The 21,642-nt window shown below is 47.5% G+C and overlaps 1 protein-coding gene across 1 annotated transcript in view; it reads right to left on the reverse strand.

Annotated features, from left to right (window-relative positions):
- The window catches only part of UFM1 (ubiquitin fold modifier 1), a 111,052-nt gene extending 97,274 nt beyond the window's left edge, over window positions 1–13,778 (reverse strand). Inside the window, exon 1 of the mRNA XM_069205492.1 lies at window positions 13,653–13,778. Coding sequence (XP_069061593.1) covers window positions 13,653–13,654 — 2 coding nt within the window. The 5' untranslated portion in view covers window positions 13,655–13,778. The remainder of the gene's footprint in view (window positions 1–13,652) is intronic.
- Window positions 13,779–21,642: the final 7,864 nt, after the last annotated feature.

Raw genomic sequence — 21,642 nt, forward strand, 5'->3', positions numbered from 1 at the left:
AGACCGTCAACCTTTGCCAAATATTAATGAAACTTTAACCATGCTTTCACAAGCCAAGGTATTTAGTGTGTTGGATTTATCTGCGGCCTACCATCAAATTTTGCTTCATGCAGACTCAAGACACTTAACTTCTTTTGTTACGCCTTTGGGAGCTTTTAGGTTTATTAGGATGCCTTTTGGCTTAGCGTCGGCTGCTGCATGTTTCCAAAGAATAATGAAAGAAGTGCTTAAGGGTTTGAGTTCTGTCTTATTCTTCCAAGATGATATGCTGATTTATAGTAAAGATGAAGAGGAGCATGATATTGTTCTCAGAGCAGTTTTGAGGAGATTAAAGGATAAAGGGTTAACATTAAAAAAAGAAAAGTGCAAGTTCAAGGTTGGAACAGTTTCTTATCTAGGGCACACCATATCTGGTGATGGTATTAAACCTAAAGTGACATTGGCAAAATCTATCATATCAATGCCTACTCCTTCTGACAGAGATCAAGTGCGCTCATTTCTTGGTTTAGCAGAATACTACTCGAAGTTCATTAGAAACTTTGCGAGTGTGGTACAACCTTTAAGAGCTATGCTAAAGAAAGGTGTGGATTTTGTGTGGACCTCGGAGTGTGAGGAGGCATTTGACATTGTTGTGCAATTTATCTCATCGGAAATGAAGAATTTTCTTAACAATTTAGCTATCTCTCATTTTCGCACTGCTTTATATTCCCCCCAGGCCAATGGGTTAGTTGAAAAAATGAACCAGTTGGTAGTAGCTAGTGCACAGGCAGCTATGGACAAAGGTATTCCTTTAAAAACGGTCCTCAGGGAGAAGTTGTGGGCCCACAGGAATGCTCCTAATGCCGTTACTGGTATGTCTCCTTTTAGAATATTGAGAGGTAGATTGGCGGGTTCTAAACTTAATCCTCCGTGGTTGTTAGCTGATAAGGAGATTGGGGATTCGCTGGATGGTAAAGATGTATTCCGACACAAAGTTATTGCAAATCAAGCAAAATATAAGAAAGCATTTGATGTGAAACATGGTGCTCATCAAAGGTTTTGGCATGTAGGTGACATGGTATATGTTAAGAAACCTTTTTGGTCAAGGAAAGGGACGTTTAAGTTTATGGGACCGAAGAAGATTGTGCAAGTGAGAAGGAATGTTGTTGTTCTGGAAGGGGGTGATGTGTGGAGCATGTCGCGTTTAGCCAAATGTGAGAATGTTGGACCAATGACTGAGGGAATGTGCAAGGAGGAAAATATTGGTGGATCTGATCCTGGAGAGAAGATTAGAAGGAGTGTAAGAAATAAAACAACTCCTAAATACTTAGAGGATTTTACATGTTAAAGAGGCTCTTTGTGTGTGTGATTACATATTTGATCATTTTGGAATATTCCATTTTTATTTCCATTGCATTAGCTTTAGTTACATTTTTGACAAATGAGTTTACTATATATTGTTCCTTTTTTATGGTTTTGCATTGTGTTAACTTTCTTTGTTTTCCCTTCCATTGTATTCTTTTTTATCAATGTGTTATAACGTTATTGTAATATGGATAAGTTAAGTTTACTGTTTTTATGGGAAGAAGATGTGTTGTGGTCTTGGCTAGACTCTGACATCATTGACCAATGATGTCAGAGAATGGAAGGGAGATGTCCTGAGGATTCTCGGAGGGACGGTTGGGGAGAGAAGGAAGAAGCAAGTAAGCAGCAGGACTGTTGTGGATGCTGTATAATAAAGACTTAACCAACAAGTCTTGGATCCGTGGATTTACTTCATGTAACACAAACATCATGACACAATTCATTAGTGCTTGCACATTGTCTGCTTGCACATTGTCTGCTTCCTGTCTGCAGCAATGCGCAGGAGGTGAGGGAGGGCTTTATTTGTTTCTTCCAACTGGGCCTATGTAAGGAAATGCCTCCTTGGCATGGTTGCCCCCTGACTTTTTGCCTTTGCTGATGCTATGTTTACAATTGAAAGTGTGCTGAGGCCTGCTAACCAGGCCCCAGCACCAGTGTTCTTTCCCTAACCTGTACTTTTGTATCCACAATTGGCAGACCCTGGCATCCAGATAAGTCCCTTGTAACTGGTACTTCTAGTACCAAGGGCCCTGATGCCAAGGAAGGTCTCTAAGGGCTGCAGCATGTCTTATGCCACCCTGGAGACCTCTCACTCAGCACAGACACACTGCTTGCCAGCTTGTGTGTGCTAGTGAGGACAAAACGAGTAAGTCGACATGGCACTCCCCTCAGGGTGCCATGCCAGCCTCTCACTGCCTATGCAGTATAGGTAAGACACCCCTCTAGCAGGCCTTACAGCCCTAAGGCAGGGTGCACTATACCATAGGTGAGGGTACCAGTGCATGAGCATGGTACCCCTACAGTGTCTAAACCAAACCTTAGACATTGTAAGTGCAGGGTAGCCATAAGAGTATATGGTCTGGGAGTCTGTCAAACACGAACTCCACAGCACCATAATGGCTACACTGAAAACTGGGAAGTTTGGTATCAAACTTCTCAGCACAATAAATGCACACTGATGCCAGTGTACATTTTATTGTAAAATGCACCACAGAGGGCACCTTAGAGGTGCCCTCTGAAACCTATCCGACTATCTGTATAGGCTGACTGGTCCCAGCAGCCTGCCACACTAGAGACATGTTGCTGGCCCCATGGGGAGAGTGCCTTTGTCACTCTGAGGCCAGTAACAAAGCCTGCACTGGGTGGAGATGCTAACACCTCCCCCAGGCAGGAGCTGTAACACCTGGCGGTGAGCCTCAAAGGCTCACCCCTTTGTCACAGCCCAGCAGGGCACTCCAGCTTAGTGGAGTTGCCCGCCCCCTCCGGCCACGGCCCCCACTTTTGGCGGCAAGGCTGGAGGGAACAAAGAAAGCAACAAGGAGGAGTCACTGGCCAGTCAGGACAGCCCCTAAGGTGTCCTGAGCTGAAGTGACTCTAACTTTTAGAAATCCTCCATCTTGCAGATGGAGGATTCCCCCAATAGGGTTAGGAATGTGACCCCCTCCCCTTGGGAGGAGGCACAAAGAGGGTGTACCCACCCTCAGGGCTAGTAGCCATTGGCTACTAACCCCCCAGACCTAAACACGCCCTTAAATTTAGTATTTAAGGGCTACCCTGAACCCTAGAAAATTAGATTCCTGCAACTACAAGAAGAAGGACTGCCTAGCTGAAAACCCCTGCAGAGGAAGACCAGAAGACGACAACTGCCTTGGCTCCAGAAACTCACCGGCCTGTCTCCTGCCTTCCAAAGATCCTGCTCCAGCGACGCCTTCCAAAGGGACCAGCGACCTCGACATCCTCTGAGGACTGCCCCTGCTTCGAAAAGACAAGAAACTCCCGAGGACAGCGGACCTGCTCCAAGAAAAGCTGCAACTTTGTTTCCAGCAGCTTTAAAGAACCCTGCAAGCTCCCCGCAAGAAGCGTGAGACTTGCAACACTGCACCCGGCGACCCCGACTCGGCTGGTGGCGATCCAACACCTCAGGAGGGACCCCAGGACTACTCTGATACTGTGAGTACCAAAACCTGTCCCCCCTGAGCCCCCACAGCGCCGCCTGCAGAGGGAATCCCGAGGCTTCCCCTGACCGCGACTCTTTGAAACCAAAGTCCCGACACCTGGGAGAGACCCTGCACCCGCAGCCCCCAGGACCTGAAGGACCGGACTTTCACTGGAGGAGTGACCCCCAGGAGTCCCTCTCCCTTGCCCAAGTGGAGGTTTCCCCGAGGAACCCCCCCCTTGCCTGCCTGCAGCGCTGAAGAGATCCCTAGATCTCCCATTGACTTCCATTACAAACCCGACGCTTGTTTCTACACTGCACCCGGCCGCCCCCGCGCTGCTGAGGGTGAAATTTCTGTGTGGACTTGTGTCCCCCCCGGTGCCCTACAAAACCCCCCTGGTCTGCCCTCCGAAGACGCGGGTACTTACCTGCAAGCAGACCGGAACCGGGGCACCCCCTTCTCTCCATTCTAGCCTATGTGTTTTGGGCACCACTTTGAACTCTGCACCTGACCGGCCCTGAGCTGCTGGTGTGGTGACTTTGGGGTTGCTCTGAACCCCCAACGGTGGGCTACCTTGGACCAAGAACTGAACCCTGTAAGTGTCTTACTTACCTGGTAAAACTAACAAATACTTACCTCCCCTAGGAACTGTGAAAATTGCACTAAGTGTCCACTTTTAAAACAGCTATTTGTGAATAACTTGAAAAGTATACATGCAATTTTGATGATTTGAAGTTCCTAAAGTACTTACCTGCAATACCTTTCGAATGAGCTATTACATGTAGAATTTGAACCTGTGGTTCTTAAAATAAACTAAGAAAAGATATTTTTCTATATAAAAACCTATTGGCTGGATTTGTCTCTGAGTGTGTGTACCTCATTTATTGTCTATGTGTATGTACAACAAATGCTTAACACTACTCCTTGGATAAGCCTACTGCTCGACCACACTACCACAAAATAGAGCATTAGTATTATCTATTTTTACCACTATTTTACCTCTAAGGGGAACCCTTGGACTCTGTGCATGCTATTCCTTACTTTGAAATAGCACATACAGAACCAACTTCCTACATTGGTGGCAGCGGTGGGATACAAGACTTTGCATTTGCTGGACTACTCAGCCAATACCTGATCACACGACAAATTCCAAAATTGTCATTAGAAATTGATTTTTGCAATTTGAAAAGTTTTCTAAATTCTTTAAAGTCCTGCTAGGGCCTTGTGTTAGTCCCTGTTAGCATTTCTTTTAGAGTTTAAAAGTTTGTTAAAAGTTTGAATTAGATTCTAGAACCAGTTTTAGTTTCTTAAAAAGTATTCCAACTTTTAGAAGCATAATGTCTAGCACAGATGTGAATGTGGTGGAACTCGACACCACACCTTACCTCCATCTACAGATGAGAGAGCTAAGGTCACTCTGTAAACTAAAGAAAATAGCAATGGGCCCCAAACCTACCAAAGTACAGCTCCAGGAGCTTTTGGCAGAGTTTGAAAAGGCCAACCCCTCTGAGGATGGCAACTCAGAGGATGAAGATAGTGACTTGGAGGGAAATTCCCCCCCTCCAGTCCTACTTAGGGAGAGCAGGGCTTCTCAAGCCCTGACTCCACAAATAATAGTCAGAGATGCTGGTTCCCTCACAGGAGGGACCAACAACTCTGAAATCACTGAGGATAACTCCAGTGAAGAGGACATCCAGTTAGCCAGGATGGCCAAAAGATTGGCTTTGGAAAGACAGATCCTAGCCATAGAGAGGGAAAGACAAGAGATGGGCCTAGGACCCATCAATGGTGGCAGCAACATAAATAGGGTCAGAGATTCTCCTGACATGTTGAAAATCCCTAAAGGGATTGTAACTAAATATGAAGATGGTGATGACATCACCAAATGGTTCACAGCTTTTGAGAGGGCTTGTGTAACCAGAAAAGTGAACAGATCTCACTGGGGTGCTCTCCTTTGGGAAATGTTCACAGGAAAGTGTAGGGATAGACTCCTCACACTCTCTGGACAAGATGCAGAATCTTATGACCTCATGAAGGGTACCCTGATTGAGGGCTTTGGATTCCCCACTGAGGAGTACAGGATTAGGTTCAGGGGGGCTCAAAAATCCTCGAGCCAGACCTGGGTTGACTTTGTTGACTACTCAGTGAAAACACTAGATGGTTGGATTCAAGGCAGTGGTGTAAGTAATTATGATGGGCTGTACAATTTATTTGTGAAAGAACACCTGTTAAGTAATTGTTTCAATGATAAACTGCATCAGCATCTGGTAGACCTAGGACCAATTTCTCCCCAAGAATTGGGAAAGAAGGCGGACCATTGGGTCAAGACAAGGGTGTCCAAGACTTCAACAGGGGGTGACCAAAAGAAAGGGGTCACAAAGACTCCCCAGCAGAAGGGTGATGAGACAACCAAAACTAAAAATAGTAAAGAGTCTTCTACAGGCCCCCAAAAACCTGCACAGGAGGGTGGGCCCAGAACCTCTTCACAAAACAATGGGTACAAGGGTAAAAACTTTGATCCCAAAAAGGCCTGGTGTCATAGCTGTAAACAGCATGGACACCAAACTGGAGACAAGGCCTGTCCCAAGAAAGGTTCCACTCCAAACTCCCATCCAGGTAACACTGGTATGGCTAGTCTCCAAGTGGGATCAACAGTGTGCCCAGAGCCAATCAGGGTCCACACTGAAGCTACTCTAGTTTCTGAGGGTGGGGTGGATTTAGCCACACTAGCTGTCTGGCCGCCTAACATGCAAAAATACAGACAGCAACTCTTAATTAATGGGACTAGAATAGAGGGCCTGAGGGATACAGGTGCCAGTGTCACCATGGTGACAGAGAAACTGGTTTCCCCTGGCCAATACCTGACTGGAAAAACTTACACAGTCACCAACGCTGACAATCAGAGAACAGTACATCCCATGGCAATGGTTACTTTAGAATGGGGAGGGGTCAATGGCCTGAAACAGGTGGTGGTCTCCTCAAATATCCCAGTGGACTGTCTGCTTGGAAATGACCTGGAGTCCTCAGCATGGGCTGAGGTAGAGCTAAAAACCCATGCAGCAATGCTGGGTATCCCTGAACTGGTGTGTGTGAAAACCAGAGCACAATGCAAGGCACAGGGTGAAAAAGTAGAGCTGGAGTCTGGAAAAATGGCCCAGCCTACCAAGAGAACAGGAAAGTCAGTTGGGAAACCAACTGCAACACAGCAAAAGAAAGGGAACCTCTCTTCTCAGGAAGAAGTTCTGCCCTCTGAGGGAACTGAGCCTTTGGAGCTTGAACCTTATCAGGTTGAGCTCTTAGGCCCAGGGGGACCCTCAAGGGAAGAGCTGTGTAAGGGACAAGAAACCTGTCCCTCTCTTGAAGGCCTTAGGCAGCAAGCTGCTGAAGAGTCCAAAGGCAAGAAAAATGGAACACATAGGGTCTATTGGGAAGATGGACTCCTGTACACTGAGGCCAGGGACCCCAAACCTGGTGCCACTAGGAGAGTGGTAGTGCCTCAGCTGTTCAGAGAGTTCATCCTAACATTGGCCCATGACATTCCCCTTGCTGGACATTTGGGACAAACCAAGACGTGGGAGAGGTTAGTCAACCACTTCTACTGGCCCAATATGTCCAACATGGTTAAGGAGTTTTGCCTCTCCTGCCCCACCTGTCAAGCCAGTGGTAAGACAGGTGGGCATCCAAAGGCCCCCCTCATTCCACTTCCAGTGGTGGGGGTCCCCTTTGAAAGAGTGGGTGTGGACATAGTTGGTCCACTAGAACCTCCCACAGCCTCAGGAAATATGTATATCCTGGTAGTAGTGGATCATGCTACCAGGTATCCTGAAGCTATTCCCCTTAGGTCGACTACTGCCCCTGCAGTAGCCAAGGCCCTCATTGGTATCTTTACCAGAGTGGGTTTCCCTAAGGAGGTGGTGTCTGACAGAGGTACCAACTTCATGTCAGCATACCTAAAACACATGTGGAATGAGTGTGGAGTGACTTATAAATTCACTACACCATACCATCCACAAACTAATGGCTTGGTTGAGAGATTCAACAAGACATTAAAAGGCATGATCATGGGGCTCCCAGAAAAACTCAAAAGGAGATGGGATGTCCTCTTGCCATGTCTGCTTTTCGCTTACAGAGAGGTGCCACAGAAGGGAGTAGGATTCTCACCCTTTGAACTTCTGTTTGGTCATCCTGTAAGGGGACCACTTGCCCTTGTTAAAGAAGGCTGGGAGAGACCTCTCCATGAGCCTAAACAGGACATAGTGGACTATGTACTTGGCCTTCGCTCTAGAATGGCAGAGTACATGGAAAAGGCAACCAAAAACCTTGAGGCCAGCCAACAGCTCCAGAAGTTTTGGTATGACCAAAAGGCTGCACTGGTTGAGTTCCAACCAGGGCAGAAAGTCTGGGTTCTGGAGCCTGTGGCTCCCAGGGCACTCCAGGACAAATGGAGTGGCCCTTACCCAGTACTAGAAAGGAAGAGTCAGGTCACCTACCTGGTGGACCTGGGCACAAGCAGGAGCCCCAAGAGGGTGATCCATGTGAACCGCCTTAAGCTCTTCCATGACAGGGCTGATGTGAATCTGTTGATGGTAACAGATGAGGATCAGGAGGCAGAGAGTGAACCTCTCCCTGATCTTCTGTCATCAGACCCAAAAGATGGCACAGTAGATGGAGTGATCTACTCAGACACCCTCTCTGGCCAACAGCAAGCTGATTGTAGGAGAGTCCTACAACAGTTTCCTGAACTCTTCTCCTTAACCCCTGGTCAGACACACCTGTGTACCCATGATGTGGACACAGGAGACAGCATGCCTGTCAAGAACAAAATCTTTAGACAGTCTGACCATGATAAAGAAAGCATCAAGGTGGAAGTCCACAAGATGCTGGAATTGGGAGTAATTGAGCGCTCTGACAGCCCCTGGGCTAGCCCAGTGGTCTTAGTCCCCAAACCTCACACCAAAGATGGAAAGAAAGAGATGAGGTTTTGTGTGGACTACAGAGGGCTCAACTCTGTCACCAAGACAGATGCCCATCCAATTCCAAGAGCTGATGAGCTCATTGATAAGTTAGGTGCTGCCAAATTTCTAAGTACCTTTGACTTGACAGCAGGGTACTGGCAAATAAAAATGGCACCTGGAGCAAAAGAAAAGACAGCATTCTCCACACCTGATGGGCATTATCAGTTTACTGTTATGCCCTTTGGTCTAAAGAATGCCCCTGCCACCTTCCAAAGGTTGGTGAATCAAGTCCTTGCTGGCTTGGAGTCCTTTAGCACAGCTTATCTTGATGATATTGCTGTCTTTAGCTCCACCTGGCAGGATCACCTGGTCCACCTGAAGAAGGTTTTGACGGCTCTGCAATCTGCAGGCCTCTCTATCAAGGCATCCAAATGCCAGATAGGGCAGGGAACTGTGGTTTACTTGGGCCACCTTGTAGGTGGAGGCCAAGTTCAGCCACTCCAACCCAAGATCCAGACTATTCTGGACTGGGTAGCTCCAAAAACCCAGACTCAAGTCAGGGCATTCCTTGGCTTGACTGGGTATTACAGGAGGTTTGTGAAGGGATATGGATCCATTGTGACAGCCCTCACTGAACTCACCTCCAAGAAAATGCCCAAGAAAGTGAACTGGACTGTGGAATGCCAACAGGCCTTTGACACCCTGAAACAAGCAATGTGCTCAGCACCAGTTCTAAAAGCTCCAGATTATTCTAAGCAGTTCATTGTGCAGACTGATGCCTCTGAACATGGGATAGGGGCAGTTTTGTCCCAAACAAATGATGATGGCCTTGACCAGCCTGTTGCTTTCATTAGCAGGAGGTTACTCCCCAGGGAGCAGCGTTGGAGTGCCATTGAGAGGGAGGCCTTTGCTGTGGTTTGGTCCCTGAAGAAGCTGAGACCATACCTCTTTGGGACTCACTTCCTAGTTCAAACTGACCACAGACCTCTCAAATGGCTGATGCAAATGAAAGGTGAAAATCCTAAACTGTTGAGGTGGTCCATCTCCCTACAGGGAATGGACTTTATAGTGGAACACAGACCTGGGACTGCCCATGCCAATGCAGATGGCCTTTCCAGGTTCTTCCACTTAGAAAATGAAGACTCTCTTGGGAAAGGTTAGTCTCATCCTCTTTCGTTTGGGGGGGGGTTGTGTAAGGAAATGCCTCCTTGGCATGGTTGCCCCCTGACTTTTTGCCTTTGCTGATGCTATGTTTACAATTGAAAGTGTGCTGAGGCCTGCTAACCAGGCCCCAGCACCAGTGTTCTTTCCCTAACCTGTACTTTTGTATCCACAATTGGCAGACCCTGGCATCCAGATAAGTCCCTTGTAACTGGTACTTCTAGTACCAAGGGCCCTGATGCCAAGGAAGGTCTCTAAGGGCTGCAGCATGTCTTATGCCACCCTGGAGACCTCTCACTCAGCACAGACACACTGCTTGCCAGCTTGTGTGTGCTAGTGAGGACAAAACGAGTAAGTCGACATGGCACTCCCCTCAGGGTGCCATGCCAGCCTCTCACTGCCTATGCAGTATAGGTAAGACACCCCTCTAGCAGGCCTTACAGCCCTAAGGCAGGGTGCACTATACCATAGGTGAGGGTACCAGTGCATGAGCATGGTACCCCTACAGTGTCTAAACCAAACCTTAGACATTGTAAGTGCAGGGTAGCCATAAGAGTATATGGTCTGGGAGTCTGTCAAACACGAACTCCACAGCACCATAATGGCTACACTGAAAACTGGGAAGTTTGGTATCAAACTTCTCAGCACAATAAATGCACACTGATGCCAGTGTACATTTTATTGTAAAATGCACCACAGAGGGCACCTTAGAGGTGCCCCCTGAAACCTATCCGACTATCTGTATAGGCTGACTGGTCCCAGCAGCCTGCCACACTAGAGACATGTTGCTGGCCCCATGGGGAGAGTGCCTTTGTCACTCTGAGGCCAGTAACAAAGCCTGCACTGGGTGGAGATGCTAACACCTCCCCCAGGCAGGAGCTGTAACACCTGGCGGTGAGCCTCAAAGGCTCACCCCTTTGTCACAGCCCAGCAGGGCACTCCAGCTTAGTGGAGTTGCCCGCCCCCTCCGGCCACGGCCCCCACTTTTGGCGGCAAGGCTGGAGGGAACAAAGAAAGCAACAAGGAGGAGTCACTGGCCAGTCAGGACAGCCCCTAAGGTGTCCTGAGCTGAAGTGACTCTAACTTTTAGAAATCCTCCATCTTGCAGATGGAGGATTCCCCCAATAGGGTTAGGAATGTGACCCCCTCCCCTTGGGAGGAGGCACAAAGAGGGTGTACCCACCCTCAGGGCTAGTAGCCATTGGCTACTAACCCCCCAGACCTAAACACGCCCTTAAATTTAGTATTTAAGGGCTACCCTGAACCCTAGAAAATTAGATTCCTGCAACTACAAGAAGAAGGACTGCCTAGCTGAAAACCCCTGCAGAGGAAGACCAGAAGACGACAACTGCCTTGGCTCCAGAAACTCACCGGCCTGTCTCCTGCCTTCCAAAGATCCTGCTCCAGCGACGCCTTCCAAAGGGACCAGCGACCTCGACATCCTCTGAGGACTGCCCCTGCTTCGAAAAGACAAGAAACTCCCGAGGACAGCGGACCTGCTCCAAGAAAAGCTGCAACTTTGTTTCCAGCAGCTTTAAAGAACCCTGCAAGCTCCCCGCAAGAAGCGTGAGACTTGCAACACTGCACCCGGCGACCCCGACTCGGCTGGTGGCGATCCAACACCTCAGGAGGGACCCCAGGACTACTCTGATACTGTGAGTACCAAAACCTGTCCCCCCTGAGCCCCCACAGCGCCGCCTGCAGAGGGAATCCCGAGGCTTCCCCTGACCGCGACTCTTTGAAACCAAAGTCCCGACACCTGGGAGAGACCCTGCACCCGCAGCCCCCAGGACCTGAAGGACCGGACTTTCACTGGAGGAGTGACCCCCAGGAGTCCCTCTCCCTTGCCCAAGTGGAGGTTTCCCCGAGGAACCCCCCCCTTGCCTGCCTGCAGCGCTGAAGAGATCCCTAGATCTCCCATTGACTTCCATTACAAACCCGACGCTTGTTTCTACACTGCACCCGGCCGCCCCCGCGCTGCTGAGGGTGAAATTTCTGTGTGGACTTGTGTCCCCCCCGGTGCCCTACAAAACCCCCCTGGTCTGCCCTCCGAAGACGCGGGTACTTACCTGCAAGCAGACCGGAACCGGGGCACCCCCTTCTCTCCATTCTAGCCTATGTGTTTTGGGCACCACTTTGAACTCTGCACCTGACCGGCCCTGAGCTGCTGGTGTGGTGACTTTGGGGTTGCTCTGAACCCCCAACGGTGGGCTACCTTGGACCAAGAACTGAACCCTGTAAGTGTCTTACTTACCTGGTAAAACTAACAAATACTTACCTCCCCTAGGAACTGTGAAAATTGCACTAAGTGTCCACTTTTAAAACAGCTATTTGTGAATAACTTGAAAAGTATACATGCAATTTTGATGATTTGAAGTTCCTAAAGTACTTACCTGCAATACCTTTCGAATGAGCTATTACATGTAGAATTTGAACCTGTGGTTCTTAAAATAAACTAAGAAAAGATATTTTTCTATATAAAAACCTATTGGCTGGATTTGTCTCTGAGTGTGTGTACCTCATTTATTGTCTATGTGTATGTACAACAAATGCTTAACACTACTCCTTGGATAAGCCTACTGCTCGACCACACTACCACAAAATAGAGCATTAGTATTATCTATTTTTACCACTATTTTACCTCTAAGGGGAACCCTTGGACTCTGTGCATGCTATTCCTTACTTTGAAATAGCACATACAGAACCAACTTCCTACAGCCTACAACAAACAACAAATTTAAATGGCCTTCAGCCCTCCTTACGTTCAAGTATAATTCTGCATTGAGGTATGACAGTGCAAACCCTATATGTAAGATATATGCAAGCACTGTAAAAGTGTCTCGTGTATCAGTATGTACGAGAATTTACACAAACAACATTTTAACTAGCACTTACTTTTTTCTTATTGAATACTTTTATATAGTGTTTCTCAACCCACTGTAGTGTGTCGGAGAGCTTTACATCATGCACACACATTACAACTGATAATCATACAAGTGTGTAGGGTAAATCGTACAGAATGTTAAATACAATAAAATTGGTTTCATGGTGTAGGAGTCAAGCGTCATCTTTAATAGCAGGGATTATATACTAAAGGTATATAGCAGAAAGAGAAACAAAGTCAGGATTTAAAATGTAACACAGAGCTTGGGACTGCCATTTATTACTACCCAAAGATCCATTTTAGCAGCCTTGTAATAGCACATTAAGAAAAAACAATAAGGCTATACCTCGCTCTGATATATTAGGAGGACTAAGATTTATGAACTGCAAGTAATAAAAAGATTTCTGTGTCAAAAACAGTGACCCACTTACATATCTAACACAATAATCTACCATCTGCATGTTACACGATGTGCTTCCAGGAGAAACATTAACCCTCTATGCTACTTTGCAAGTGAAAACTGTGACTAAACAAAACACAGATCTCTCCAGCAAATGCTTTAATCATCAAGGTTATCTAACCATTTTATAAATTCCGGAGACGTACTAAGCACACAAAGCTCTCTGCTGCAGGCGCTTTAACCGGGTATTTAAAATGCAACCTATTACGCCAGGAGAGATTTGCTGACACGTTTATCATACCTGCCAATTTTTTGTAAGAGTTCTTAAAAAAATAAATGTGTAAATTGACTTTCAGACTGCTTTTCATGACTCAATCCCAATTTTGTTGCCCACCGTGATCCACAATTGTAAAACTCCAGCACTGGTGCCATATAGCATTGGCTGGCTTTTTCAGTAGTAAACATAAGACTTCAAAAGGAGCTGAGGCAGGACCAAACGATGATGCGAGGGGTTTTCTGAATGGCATGCGCATCAAAGCTGCAGGGGTCACGAAATTCACAAAAATACTGTTGGTGAAACACACTGTCCAAAGAAGCACAGGCATGAAGACAAATGAACACCACTGAAACGCCTCAGTTATCATTAGATTAAGGTACACTAAAACCCCATCGCCCAATTCGCTGCTGGGATTTAAACAGTTTATTTGTTACAAAAGAGTGATCAAAATATACAGCTGTTAAATGTCACTCACATCTTCGCGGGTAAAGACTATTCGGCGTCAGGTGTGTAGAAAGGCTACACCCAAAGAAGACACCGTCAGCAAAAGGGAACGTAGCACATACAGAAGTCAAGTCACCGGCACGGAAGTCATAGATCTAGAAAGCAGACTAGAGCAGGCCCGGGCCCGCCCCTCCCGAGCTTTAACATTGGCGGCCATCATGTAAAGATACGCGTGCGAATAAAATAAGCGAATTACTACACACTAGTTACCAGTTAAAAACCGAGAAGCTCAAGTTGCTCTCATAAGCTTCACAAATAAAAAACAACCTGTTTTTGGAAACAAATATGTAGAGCTAAGCAGTATTATACAGTGCACATAAACAGAATGGAAACTTTATTTTTATTTGCACTTATATTTCCAATAAATAAAGTCGATAGTGGGGTTTGTCTAATTACCTAGGTTAGTGCAGCAATAATAATTTTTTTTTTTTATTGGCTCATTGAGTAGAGACATTCACCTAAGGAAAGAACGGGTGTCGCTGTATCACACGGTCTTTGATAAGCTTTGATACGGACAGCAAGTTGATTGTGTGAAAATAATGATGCGGTCGATGATACGTCACGGTGGAGGCCATGTTAGGATCAGGCAAACATCTGGTAACTCAGATAAACAAATTATTATGTATTCAAACCGGCTCGCTCAAAATTGTTGCTATCGTGATGGCAGCGGATGTTCGCTCAAATCATGCTCGGTTTGGAACGAACAGGTTAGGTGGCGTTGTCAGTTTAGTCCTAAACTTCTTTTGTGTCGGAGCCATATGCCAACATTTTAGAAGCAAAAAGTAGGAGATTTAAAAAAAGATACTTGGGATGATGTGTTTCTCCCATTGCTTTTTTTTAGAAAGCAGAGGCAATTTCAGGCGGTAGACAACAAAAATAAATTAACAATTTTTTGCTTAAAAGTTCGAGAGTCTCTCGCCTTTGCCTTAAGTCGGATGTGAGGAGCAGCTGGAGATGTTGGGAAATCAAACTTTGTCCCCTGTCAATTCCTGCCTCTTTGAGCTGTTCAGGAGGGTTTCTTGGGATACCCCTGGTCCCTGGAGCTCTGTTCCCAGGCCAAAGAGAATAAAAAAAAATTCTAGCTATCGCGTCAAGAATGTAAAATTTCCTAGCTAACGTGAAGGAAAGTTTAAATTCTATTAAGGACACTTAGGCGAGGATTACGCAGCTCTTTCTTCACTTTTTATTATACAGCAGGTTCAAAGTACAATAAGAAAAAACATCAAACTACAAGTCCCATGAATCCGTAGTCATGGCAACCATAAACCAATGAACAGTTATAATATTGACAGTATAAATGCTTCCGAGCAACGTCATCCTCCCTCGACTTCACTGCGAAGGGACAGCAGAACCTCAAGTAGCCGTTGACTCAGAACCTAAGAGAGAATGTAACACAGCATCAGCCACCCGATAGGTGATTGTAATAAAAACAACTACAACCAAAAGAAGCATGAGGCATACAATGCAACCAAGCATAAAGAAACCAACAACCTAGTATCCATAAGTCATTATACATCAGAGACTGCACTCCAAATCACAGAAAGTATACCACCTTGAACTTGGTCCACTTGTCCTTTCCGGGTGGGAAGGAACTTATCATGTGACGGGTGGGATAATCCTCGCCTCCGTATCCTTAATAGAATTGAAACTTTCCTTCACGTTAGCTAGGAAGTTTTACATTCTATAGCAGGACCGGAGGCGAGGATTATGCAAGTTCAAAGCTTACTTACCACCAGAGAGGCCGCCTTCTGGATCGGTTTAAAATAAAATTTCTTGAAAACCGACTCTGAGGACCAATCGGCTGCGCTCATGATGTCCTCTAGCCTACCACCTACCTGGACAGCTTTAGAGGCCATGGCACCTCGAGTCGAATGAGCGCCGGAAACCTGAATGTCCACACCCGCTTCGGATAGGATCCATCTGATCCACCTAGCAATGGTAGGTGAAGAAATCGCTTTGAACGGTTTCTTCAAAGAAATCAATAGCTGTTTCTCCCCAGGGGGGCGAAGGGTAGCCGTTACTTCTTCATATGCCTTGAGCCAACGAACCACACATAACTTTGGGACAAAGGGAAACGCCGGGTAAGACACTGATCTAGTATCACATTTTGTCCTACGGGAAATCATGAAGGTAACCCCTTCAGGAGAAAAAACTCTGGACGTCACGTCAAGAGCTCGAACATCCGAGACTCTCTTGCAAGATATGAGACACAACAACATTGCCAACTTCGCCGACAACTGTTTCCTCGAGAGGAAAGTATTATCCTGCCAAGAGGATAGTAACCTTAAAACCAGGTTAACATCCTACAACTCATTGTATCTGGGTTGGGGAGGGCGGGACAGGCGAACACCCTTGAGTAGCCTGCACACCCATGGATGAGACCCCACTGGGTAGCCCTCCAAAGGAGGATGTTCAGCCGAAATAGCGGAACGAAAAGAGTGTACCGTGCAATATGACAACCCTGACGAGGCAAATTTCCCCAGGAAATTCAGAACATCTGTAACGTGGGCCCCCAAGGGATCTGTATGTCTGTCCAGACACCAGCAAGCCCATCTAGACCAGGCTGACCTGTATCTTTTGTCAGTCCCAGGGGCCCAGGCTTGAGAAATGAAGGTTTGAGCCTCTTGTGAAAGGCTGCAATCGTGCCAGCGGCTCCGGAAATTCTCCAGGTTACCAACTGCAGGTGACCCTGGAGAACTAGCGGATGGGACTGGCCCGAGGAGTCCCGAAGGATTGAGGGGGTGAGGAGGAAGGCGAAGAGGAAAGTCTCACAACAGTTCTAACAGGGTTGGAAACCACACCTGAGAGTGCCACAACGGAGTCACCAGAATAATCGTGGCTTGTTGGCGACGTACTAGCGACAGAACTCTCGGAATCATCAGGAAAGGGGGAAATGCATATCCTAGAAAGGGGGTCCAGATCTGTTGAAACGCATCCACGGCTTCCGTTCCCGGGTCGGGACGCTTACTGAAATAGCGGGGAATCTGCGCGTTCCACCATGCAAGGACCCAGATGAGTCATGATCGCCCGGAAAATCGCCGGATCCAGCTGCCAATCGCTGGAATCCGTCAGATACCTGGAGTTTCAGTCCGCCGTAGCGTTGTGAATTCCCGGTAGGTATTTCGCTGTGACTGATATCTGGTGCGCGAGACAAAAATGCCAAAAGTCCTTTGCCAATTCGGCTAACGCTCTGGACCGAGTGCCCCCCCAGGAGGTTGATATATTGAACTGCCGAAATATTGTCCATCCGAAGAAGAACCACACACGAGACCCTGTCCCAGGTCATAGATCGGATCGCAAACGAACCCGCCAGGAGTTCCAGACAATTGATATGGAGGTCGAGTTCCTGAGTCGTCCAACGACCTCTGAAGGAAAAATGCCCACAACGAGCTCCCCAACCATGCCGACTGGCATCCGACTCTATGATCAGATCGGGAGAAGAGCCGAAAATGGCCCTCCCGTTCCAGGCCTCCATGTGGTCCAACCACCACAGCAACTCTGTCCTGGCTTCCGGATTGAGAGAGATCCGTTCGGAGTAAGTCAGCCCCCGGTGTAAGTGATGTGCTTTGAGGCGCTGGAGAGCCCTGTAATGAAGAGGGCCTGGAAAAATAGCCTGAATCGATGAGGATAGTAAGCCCACCACTCTGGCTAACTGGCGAAGCGAGATCTTGTCCCGTCTCAGCACGATCCTCAGCTCCTTCTTGATTTTTGCAATCTTCTGGAGCGGGAGACTTAGGGAGGCCGCTTGGGAATTTATCAGGAACCCCAAGAAAGTCATTGATTGCGATGGGATCAGATCGGACTTCTGGAAGTTGATAACAAACCCCAGGTCCTGCAACAGCGCAATAGTCGTGTTCACATTGGAAATAAGAAAAGTCTTGGACTGATCCATCAAGAGGATATCGTCCAGGTAAATAATGAGGCGGATTCCCCTCGACCTAAGGAACTCCACCACCGGTTTGAGGAGCTTGGTGAAGCACCACGGGGCTGACGAAAGACCAAAGGGGAGAGAGGTGAACTCGAACACCTGCTGTCGCCACCGAAACTGCAGAAACCTGCGATGTGGAGGGAAAAAGGTTGCTGACGAAACCTCTTGGGTGAAGCGACGTGGAACAAATAGCACCCTTGCGCAGCAACTCCTGCACCTCCGCATCTATGAGGCGGGAATCCGCGTCCGAAAAAATCATAGGTTTGGGAATCGATTCCTGAACTGGAGTTCCCCAAAACTCTATGTGAAAACCTGATACTGTTTGTAGCACCCATGCATCCGAAGTGATGAGTTCCCAGTTGTGTCTGAACCAGAGGAGTCGCCCTCCCAGATTTTGAGGGAAAAAATAGGTAATCCTTACCAGAGGGTCCTCCAGGAGCATTGGCTGCACCACGGGCTCCTCTACCTGCTCGTCTTCGTCCTTTCCCCCTGTTGGGGAAGAAAGTTCCCTGTCGACCGTCTTGCCAGCCAAACTGTCGGGAAGTACCAGGGCCTTGCTGGAATTGGCGGCCAGAAGAGCAACCCCTACCTCGTCCGGCCCCTCCAAAAACCTTCCCAGGAAAAATGTTCTTTATGGAAGATTGTGCCTTATCCAGGGCTGAAAAAGTGGCCACAAACTTCCCCAGTTCCTTGACGAAGGGGTCACCGAACAGATTCCCCTGCGCCACCGCTCCTGCTTCTGAAGCTGATAATTCCCCCAGCTTGGGATCAATCTTAATCAGCAGGGAACGGCGCCTCTCCGCTGAAATATTAAGCAGTTGGCATTCCCAAGAAGGCATAAAGCCCTCTGGGCCCAACCCGCAACGACTTCAGTCTGAAGCGGTGTACCTGACAATTTGGCCCGCTCGGCCAATTGGATAATTTGCGTGAGGGGTCCAGCGACGTCCAGGAGTTTATCCTGGCACGCTCGCCAAGACCTATCGATCCCCTTTTTTGGGTCTTTAACATACTTCCCGAAGAAAGTGCAAAGCTTCGGGTCCAACTCCGGAGTGGCGGCCACTCTATCTGGGAGAGTGGGGTGGGGGCACTCGGCCCTGAGCCGTGCCCGCACATCCTTGTCCAACGGTTGGCGAAGTTTACCTGCCACATAATCCGCCACCTTAGGATCCGGGTGCCATTCAGATGAGCGGGGATGGTAAATGCCCTCCGGCTCAAACATATCGGAATCCGACTCTCCCGGATCCTGGGCATCCGGAAGAGAGGCTCCTGGGTGCCACGGATGACCCGTTTCCACCGAGGAAAAATCCCCCTCAGAGTCGCCAACCATGCCCAATGAAGATCCCAGAAAGAGATCTGATTTGGGGTGACCCTTGACATCAGTAGGGTAAACGCAGTTGCATGAGCGCACCCTTATCTGAAAGGGAAGGAGCCACCTCCGTTTCCCCAAGGTGCCCCACGTCACGCTTGCGTGGTTTCCTGGGGGAAGCCCCATGGGCAACCCCCGTCACGCCAGGGCCCCTGCGCAGCCAGTTGCGCCATGCTTTCCTTAAAAGGAGCCAAAGCCTGCGCAATGGCCTGAGACAAAACCCCCTCCACCCCGAGGGAAGAGCGCGGAGGGAAGGGGCCTCAGGGGACGTGAGGGGAAAAGACTCCTGGTCCTGGGCAGGTTGCATAGCGCTCATGAGAGAAAAGACAGGAGACAAAACTAAATTTGCGCCCCAAAAAAAATCTTGTGGGGTAACCCACCCCCCCCCCCACTGCTGTCCTCTACCAATTTTTTTTTGCCGAAGGCACAATGCTCAACAAAGAATCAACCAATTGGTGTCACAGGAGGGGGCACGGCACCGGGCAGTACAAACCAGCCCAAACGCGTTAAAAAACGCAACACCACACGCTGAAAAGCGCGCGTGTTGCGAACACGAATGCCAGAAGCGTCACGCGCGCCCTGTAGAGGGCCCGATGCGTCACCGTAATGAAAACAAAGCGCTCGGGCTACTGATGCCTACCGCGCGTCTGTAGCAACAGCGTTGCTACAACAATAAAAACCCTGAAAATGCAAAGAAAAAATGACCGCTTGACGCGCGCAAGTCAAATGATCAAGTACACCTAGACCAGTCTGAAAAAGTAGCAAGAGGCAGAAAGGCACTTATCTGTCACCGCGAGCAGTGAAGAAAGAGGGAGGATGACGTTGCTCGGAGGCATTTATACTGTCAATATTATAGCTGTTCATTGGTTTATGGTTGCCATGACTACGGATTCATGGGACTTGTAGTTTGATGTTTTTCTTATTGTACTTTGAACCTGATGTATAATAAAAAGTGAAGAAAGATCTGCGTAATCCTCGCCTCCGGTCCTGCTATAGAATTTTCAATTCTATTAAGGACACGGAGGCGAGGATTATCCTTCTCTTTCTTTACTGATCAAACACAGCAGCCAAAGACTTAACAGAAAGAAAACTGTAACTCCCATGAACACTTGTAGTTCGACTTGCCGAATCCCAGACTAGCTCCTACTATAAAAGTCACCATAACAACAGTCCTTCCTCTCTCTTTGTACCAGACGAACGCATTCACCAACTTGCAGTAGAACCAACAGTGACGACTGGGTCTCGAATCAACCTCTGGTCGAAGAATCATTCACCTTTGTTACCTGTACTTAAGAATGATAGAAATATACCAATAATACAATTTTGAATGGGATGAATCTCAGTTGGGGGGGTAAACATGACCTTTATAAACATATTTCATTATAACAAATATACATTTCAAGAATACCACTTGATAGACATTATAATCATTAAAATCGCCTCCGTGTCCTTAATAGAATTGAAAATTCTTGACGCAATAGCTAGAATTTTTTTTATTCTATGTCAGGACCAGAAGCTTCAGATCATGATAGTCTAAAGTTGATCCACCACAGTAGACGCTATATCAACAATAGGTTTATGTTAAAAAACTTTGAACGTAGTGTCCAAAGACCAATCTGCCGCTGCCATGATATCTTCCAATCTGGAACCTGCCCCCAAAAGACTTAGATGCCATAGCTCCCCCCGAATTTAAATGAGCACCAAAAATAGAAGTGTCTATACCAGCTTCCCTAAAAGCCACTTAACCCATCTAGCCAAAGTAGCCGCTGAGACAGGACCATAAGGTTTCTGCAGAGAAATTAACAATTGACCCCCTACATCTCTGCAACAATCTTGGGTACAACTCTCATAAGCCTTCAAACATTGTACAACACACAATTTCTGATTATGGGGAAAAGCCGGATATGATATACACTTAGTTGAAGTTTTTGTGCGTCTAGAAATTGTGAATGAGACTCCCGAAGGAGTAAATACTCTACCTGTCAAGTCCAAAGCTCTCACATCTGATATGCGTCTGCATGATTTTAGACACAAGAGAACGGTAAGTTTGGTGGATAATTGCTTGCATGACAGGTTGTCACTGCACAGCCAAGTCCTGATAAAACGAAGGACAACATCTACGTCCCACAAAACTGAGTATCGTGTTTGAGGAGGATTAACCATCTGAACACCCCAAAGGATCTTAGAAATCAAAGGTGTTCTCCCACGGGTTTACTGTCCATATGAGGATGGCTTGCAGAAATTGCAGACCTGAAATTATTAACAGTTCTGTAAGCAAGACCTTGAATAGCCAATTCTGAGAAAAAATTAGCAATCATGGAAATCTGGGCCCCCAAGGGATCAATACTCCATTCACTGCACCAACCCACCCATCTCCTCCAGGATGCTTCATATCGTTTATGGGTGGAGAGAGCCCAGGATTGAGACAGGATGAACATCGCTTGTCCTGAAACTCCCAGCACTTGCCAGTGTCTCTGGGAAGTATCCAAGTCATGAGGCTCAACTGGCCCTGCACTACTTGAGGATGGGGGAAACCCAATGGGTCCAGAAGTAAGGATGGGAACAACGGAAGACGAACTGGGGGTGCACATGACAGGGACATCGCAACTAGAAACCAGGCCTGAGCTTTTCCAGAGAGGTGTCACTAAAATGATCTCAGCTAGTTGC

This window comes from Pleurodeles waltl, chromosome 8, assembly GCF_031143425.1.
Source record: "Pleurodeles waltl isolate 20211129_DDA chromosome 8, aPleWal1.hap1.20221129, whole genome shotgun sequence".
Taxonomy (NCBI): Eukaryota; Metazoa; Chordata; class Amphibia; order Caudata; family Salamandridae; genus Pleurodeles; species Pleurodeles waltl.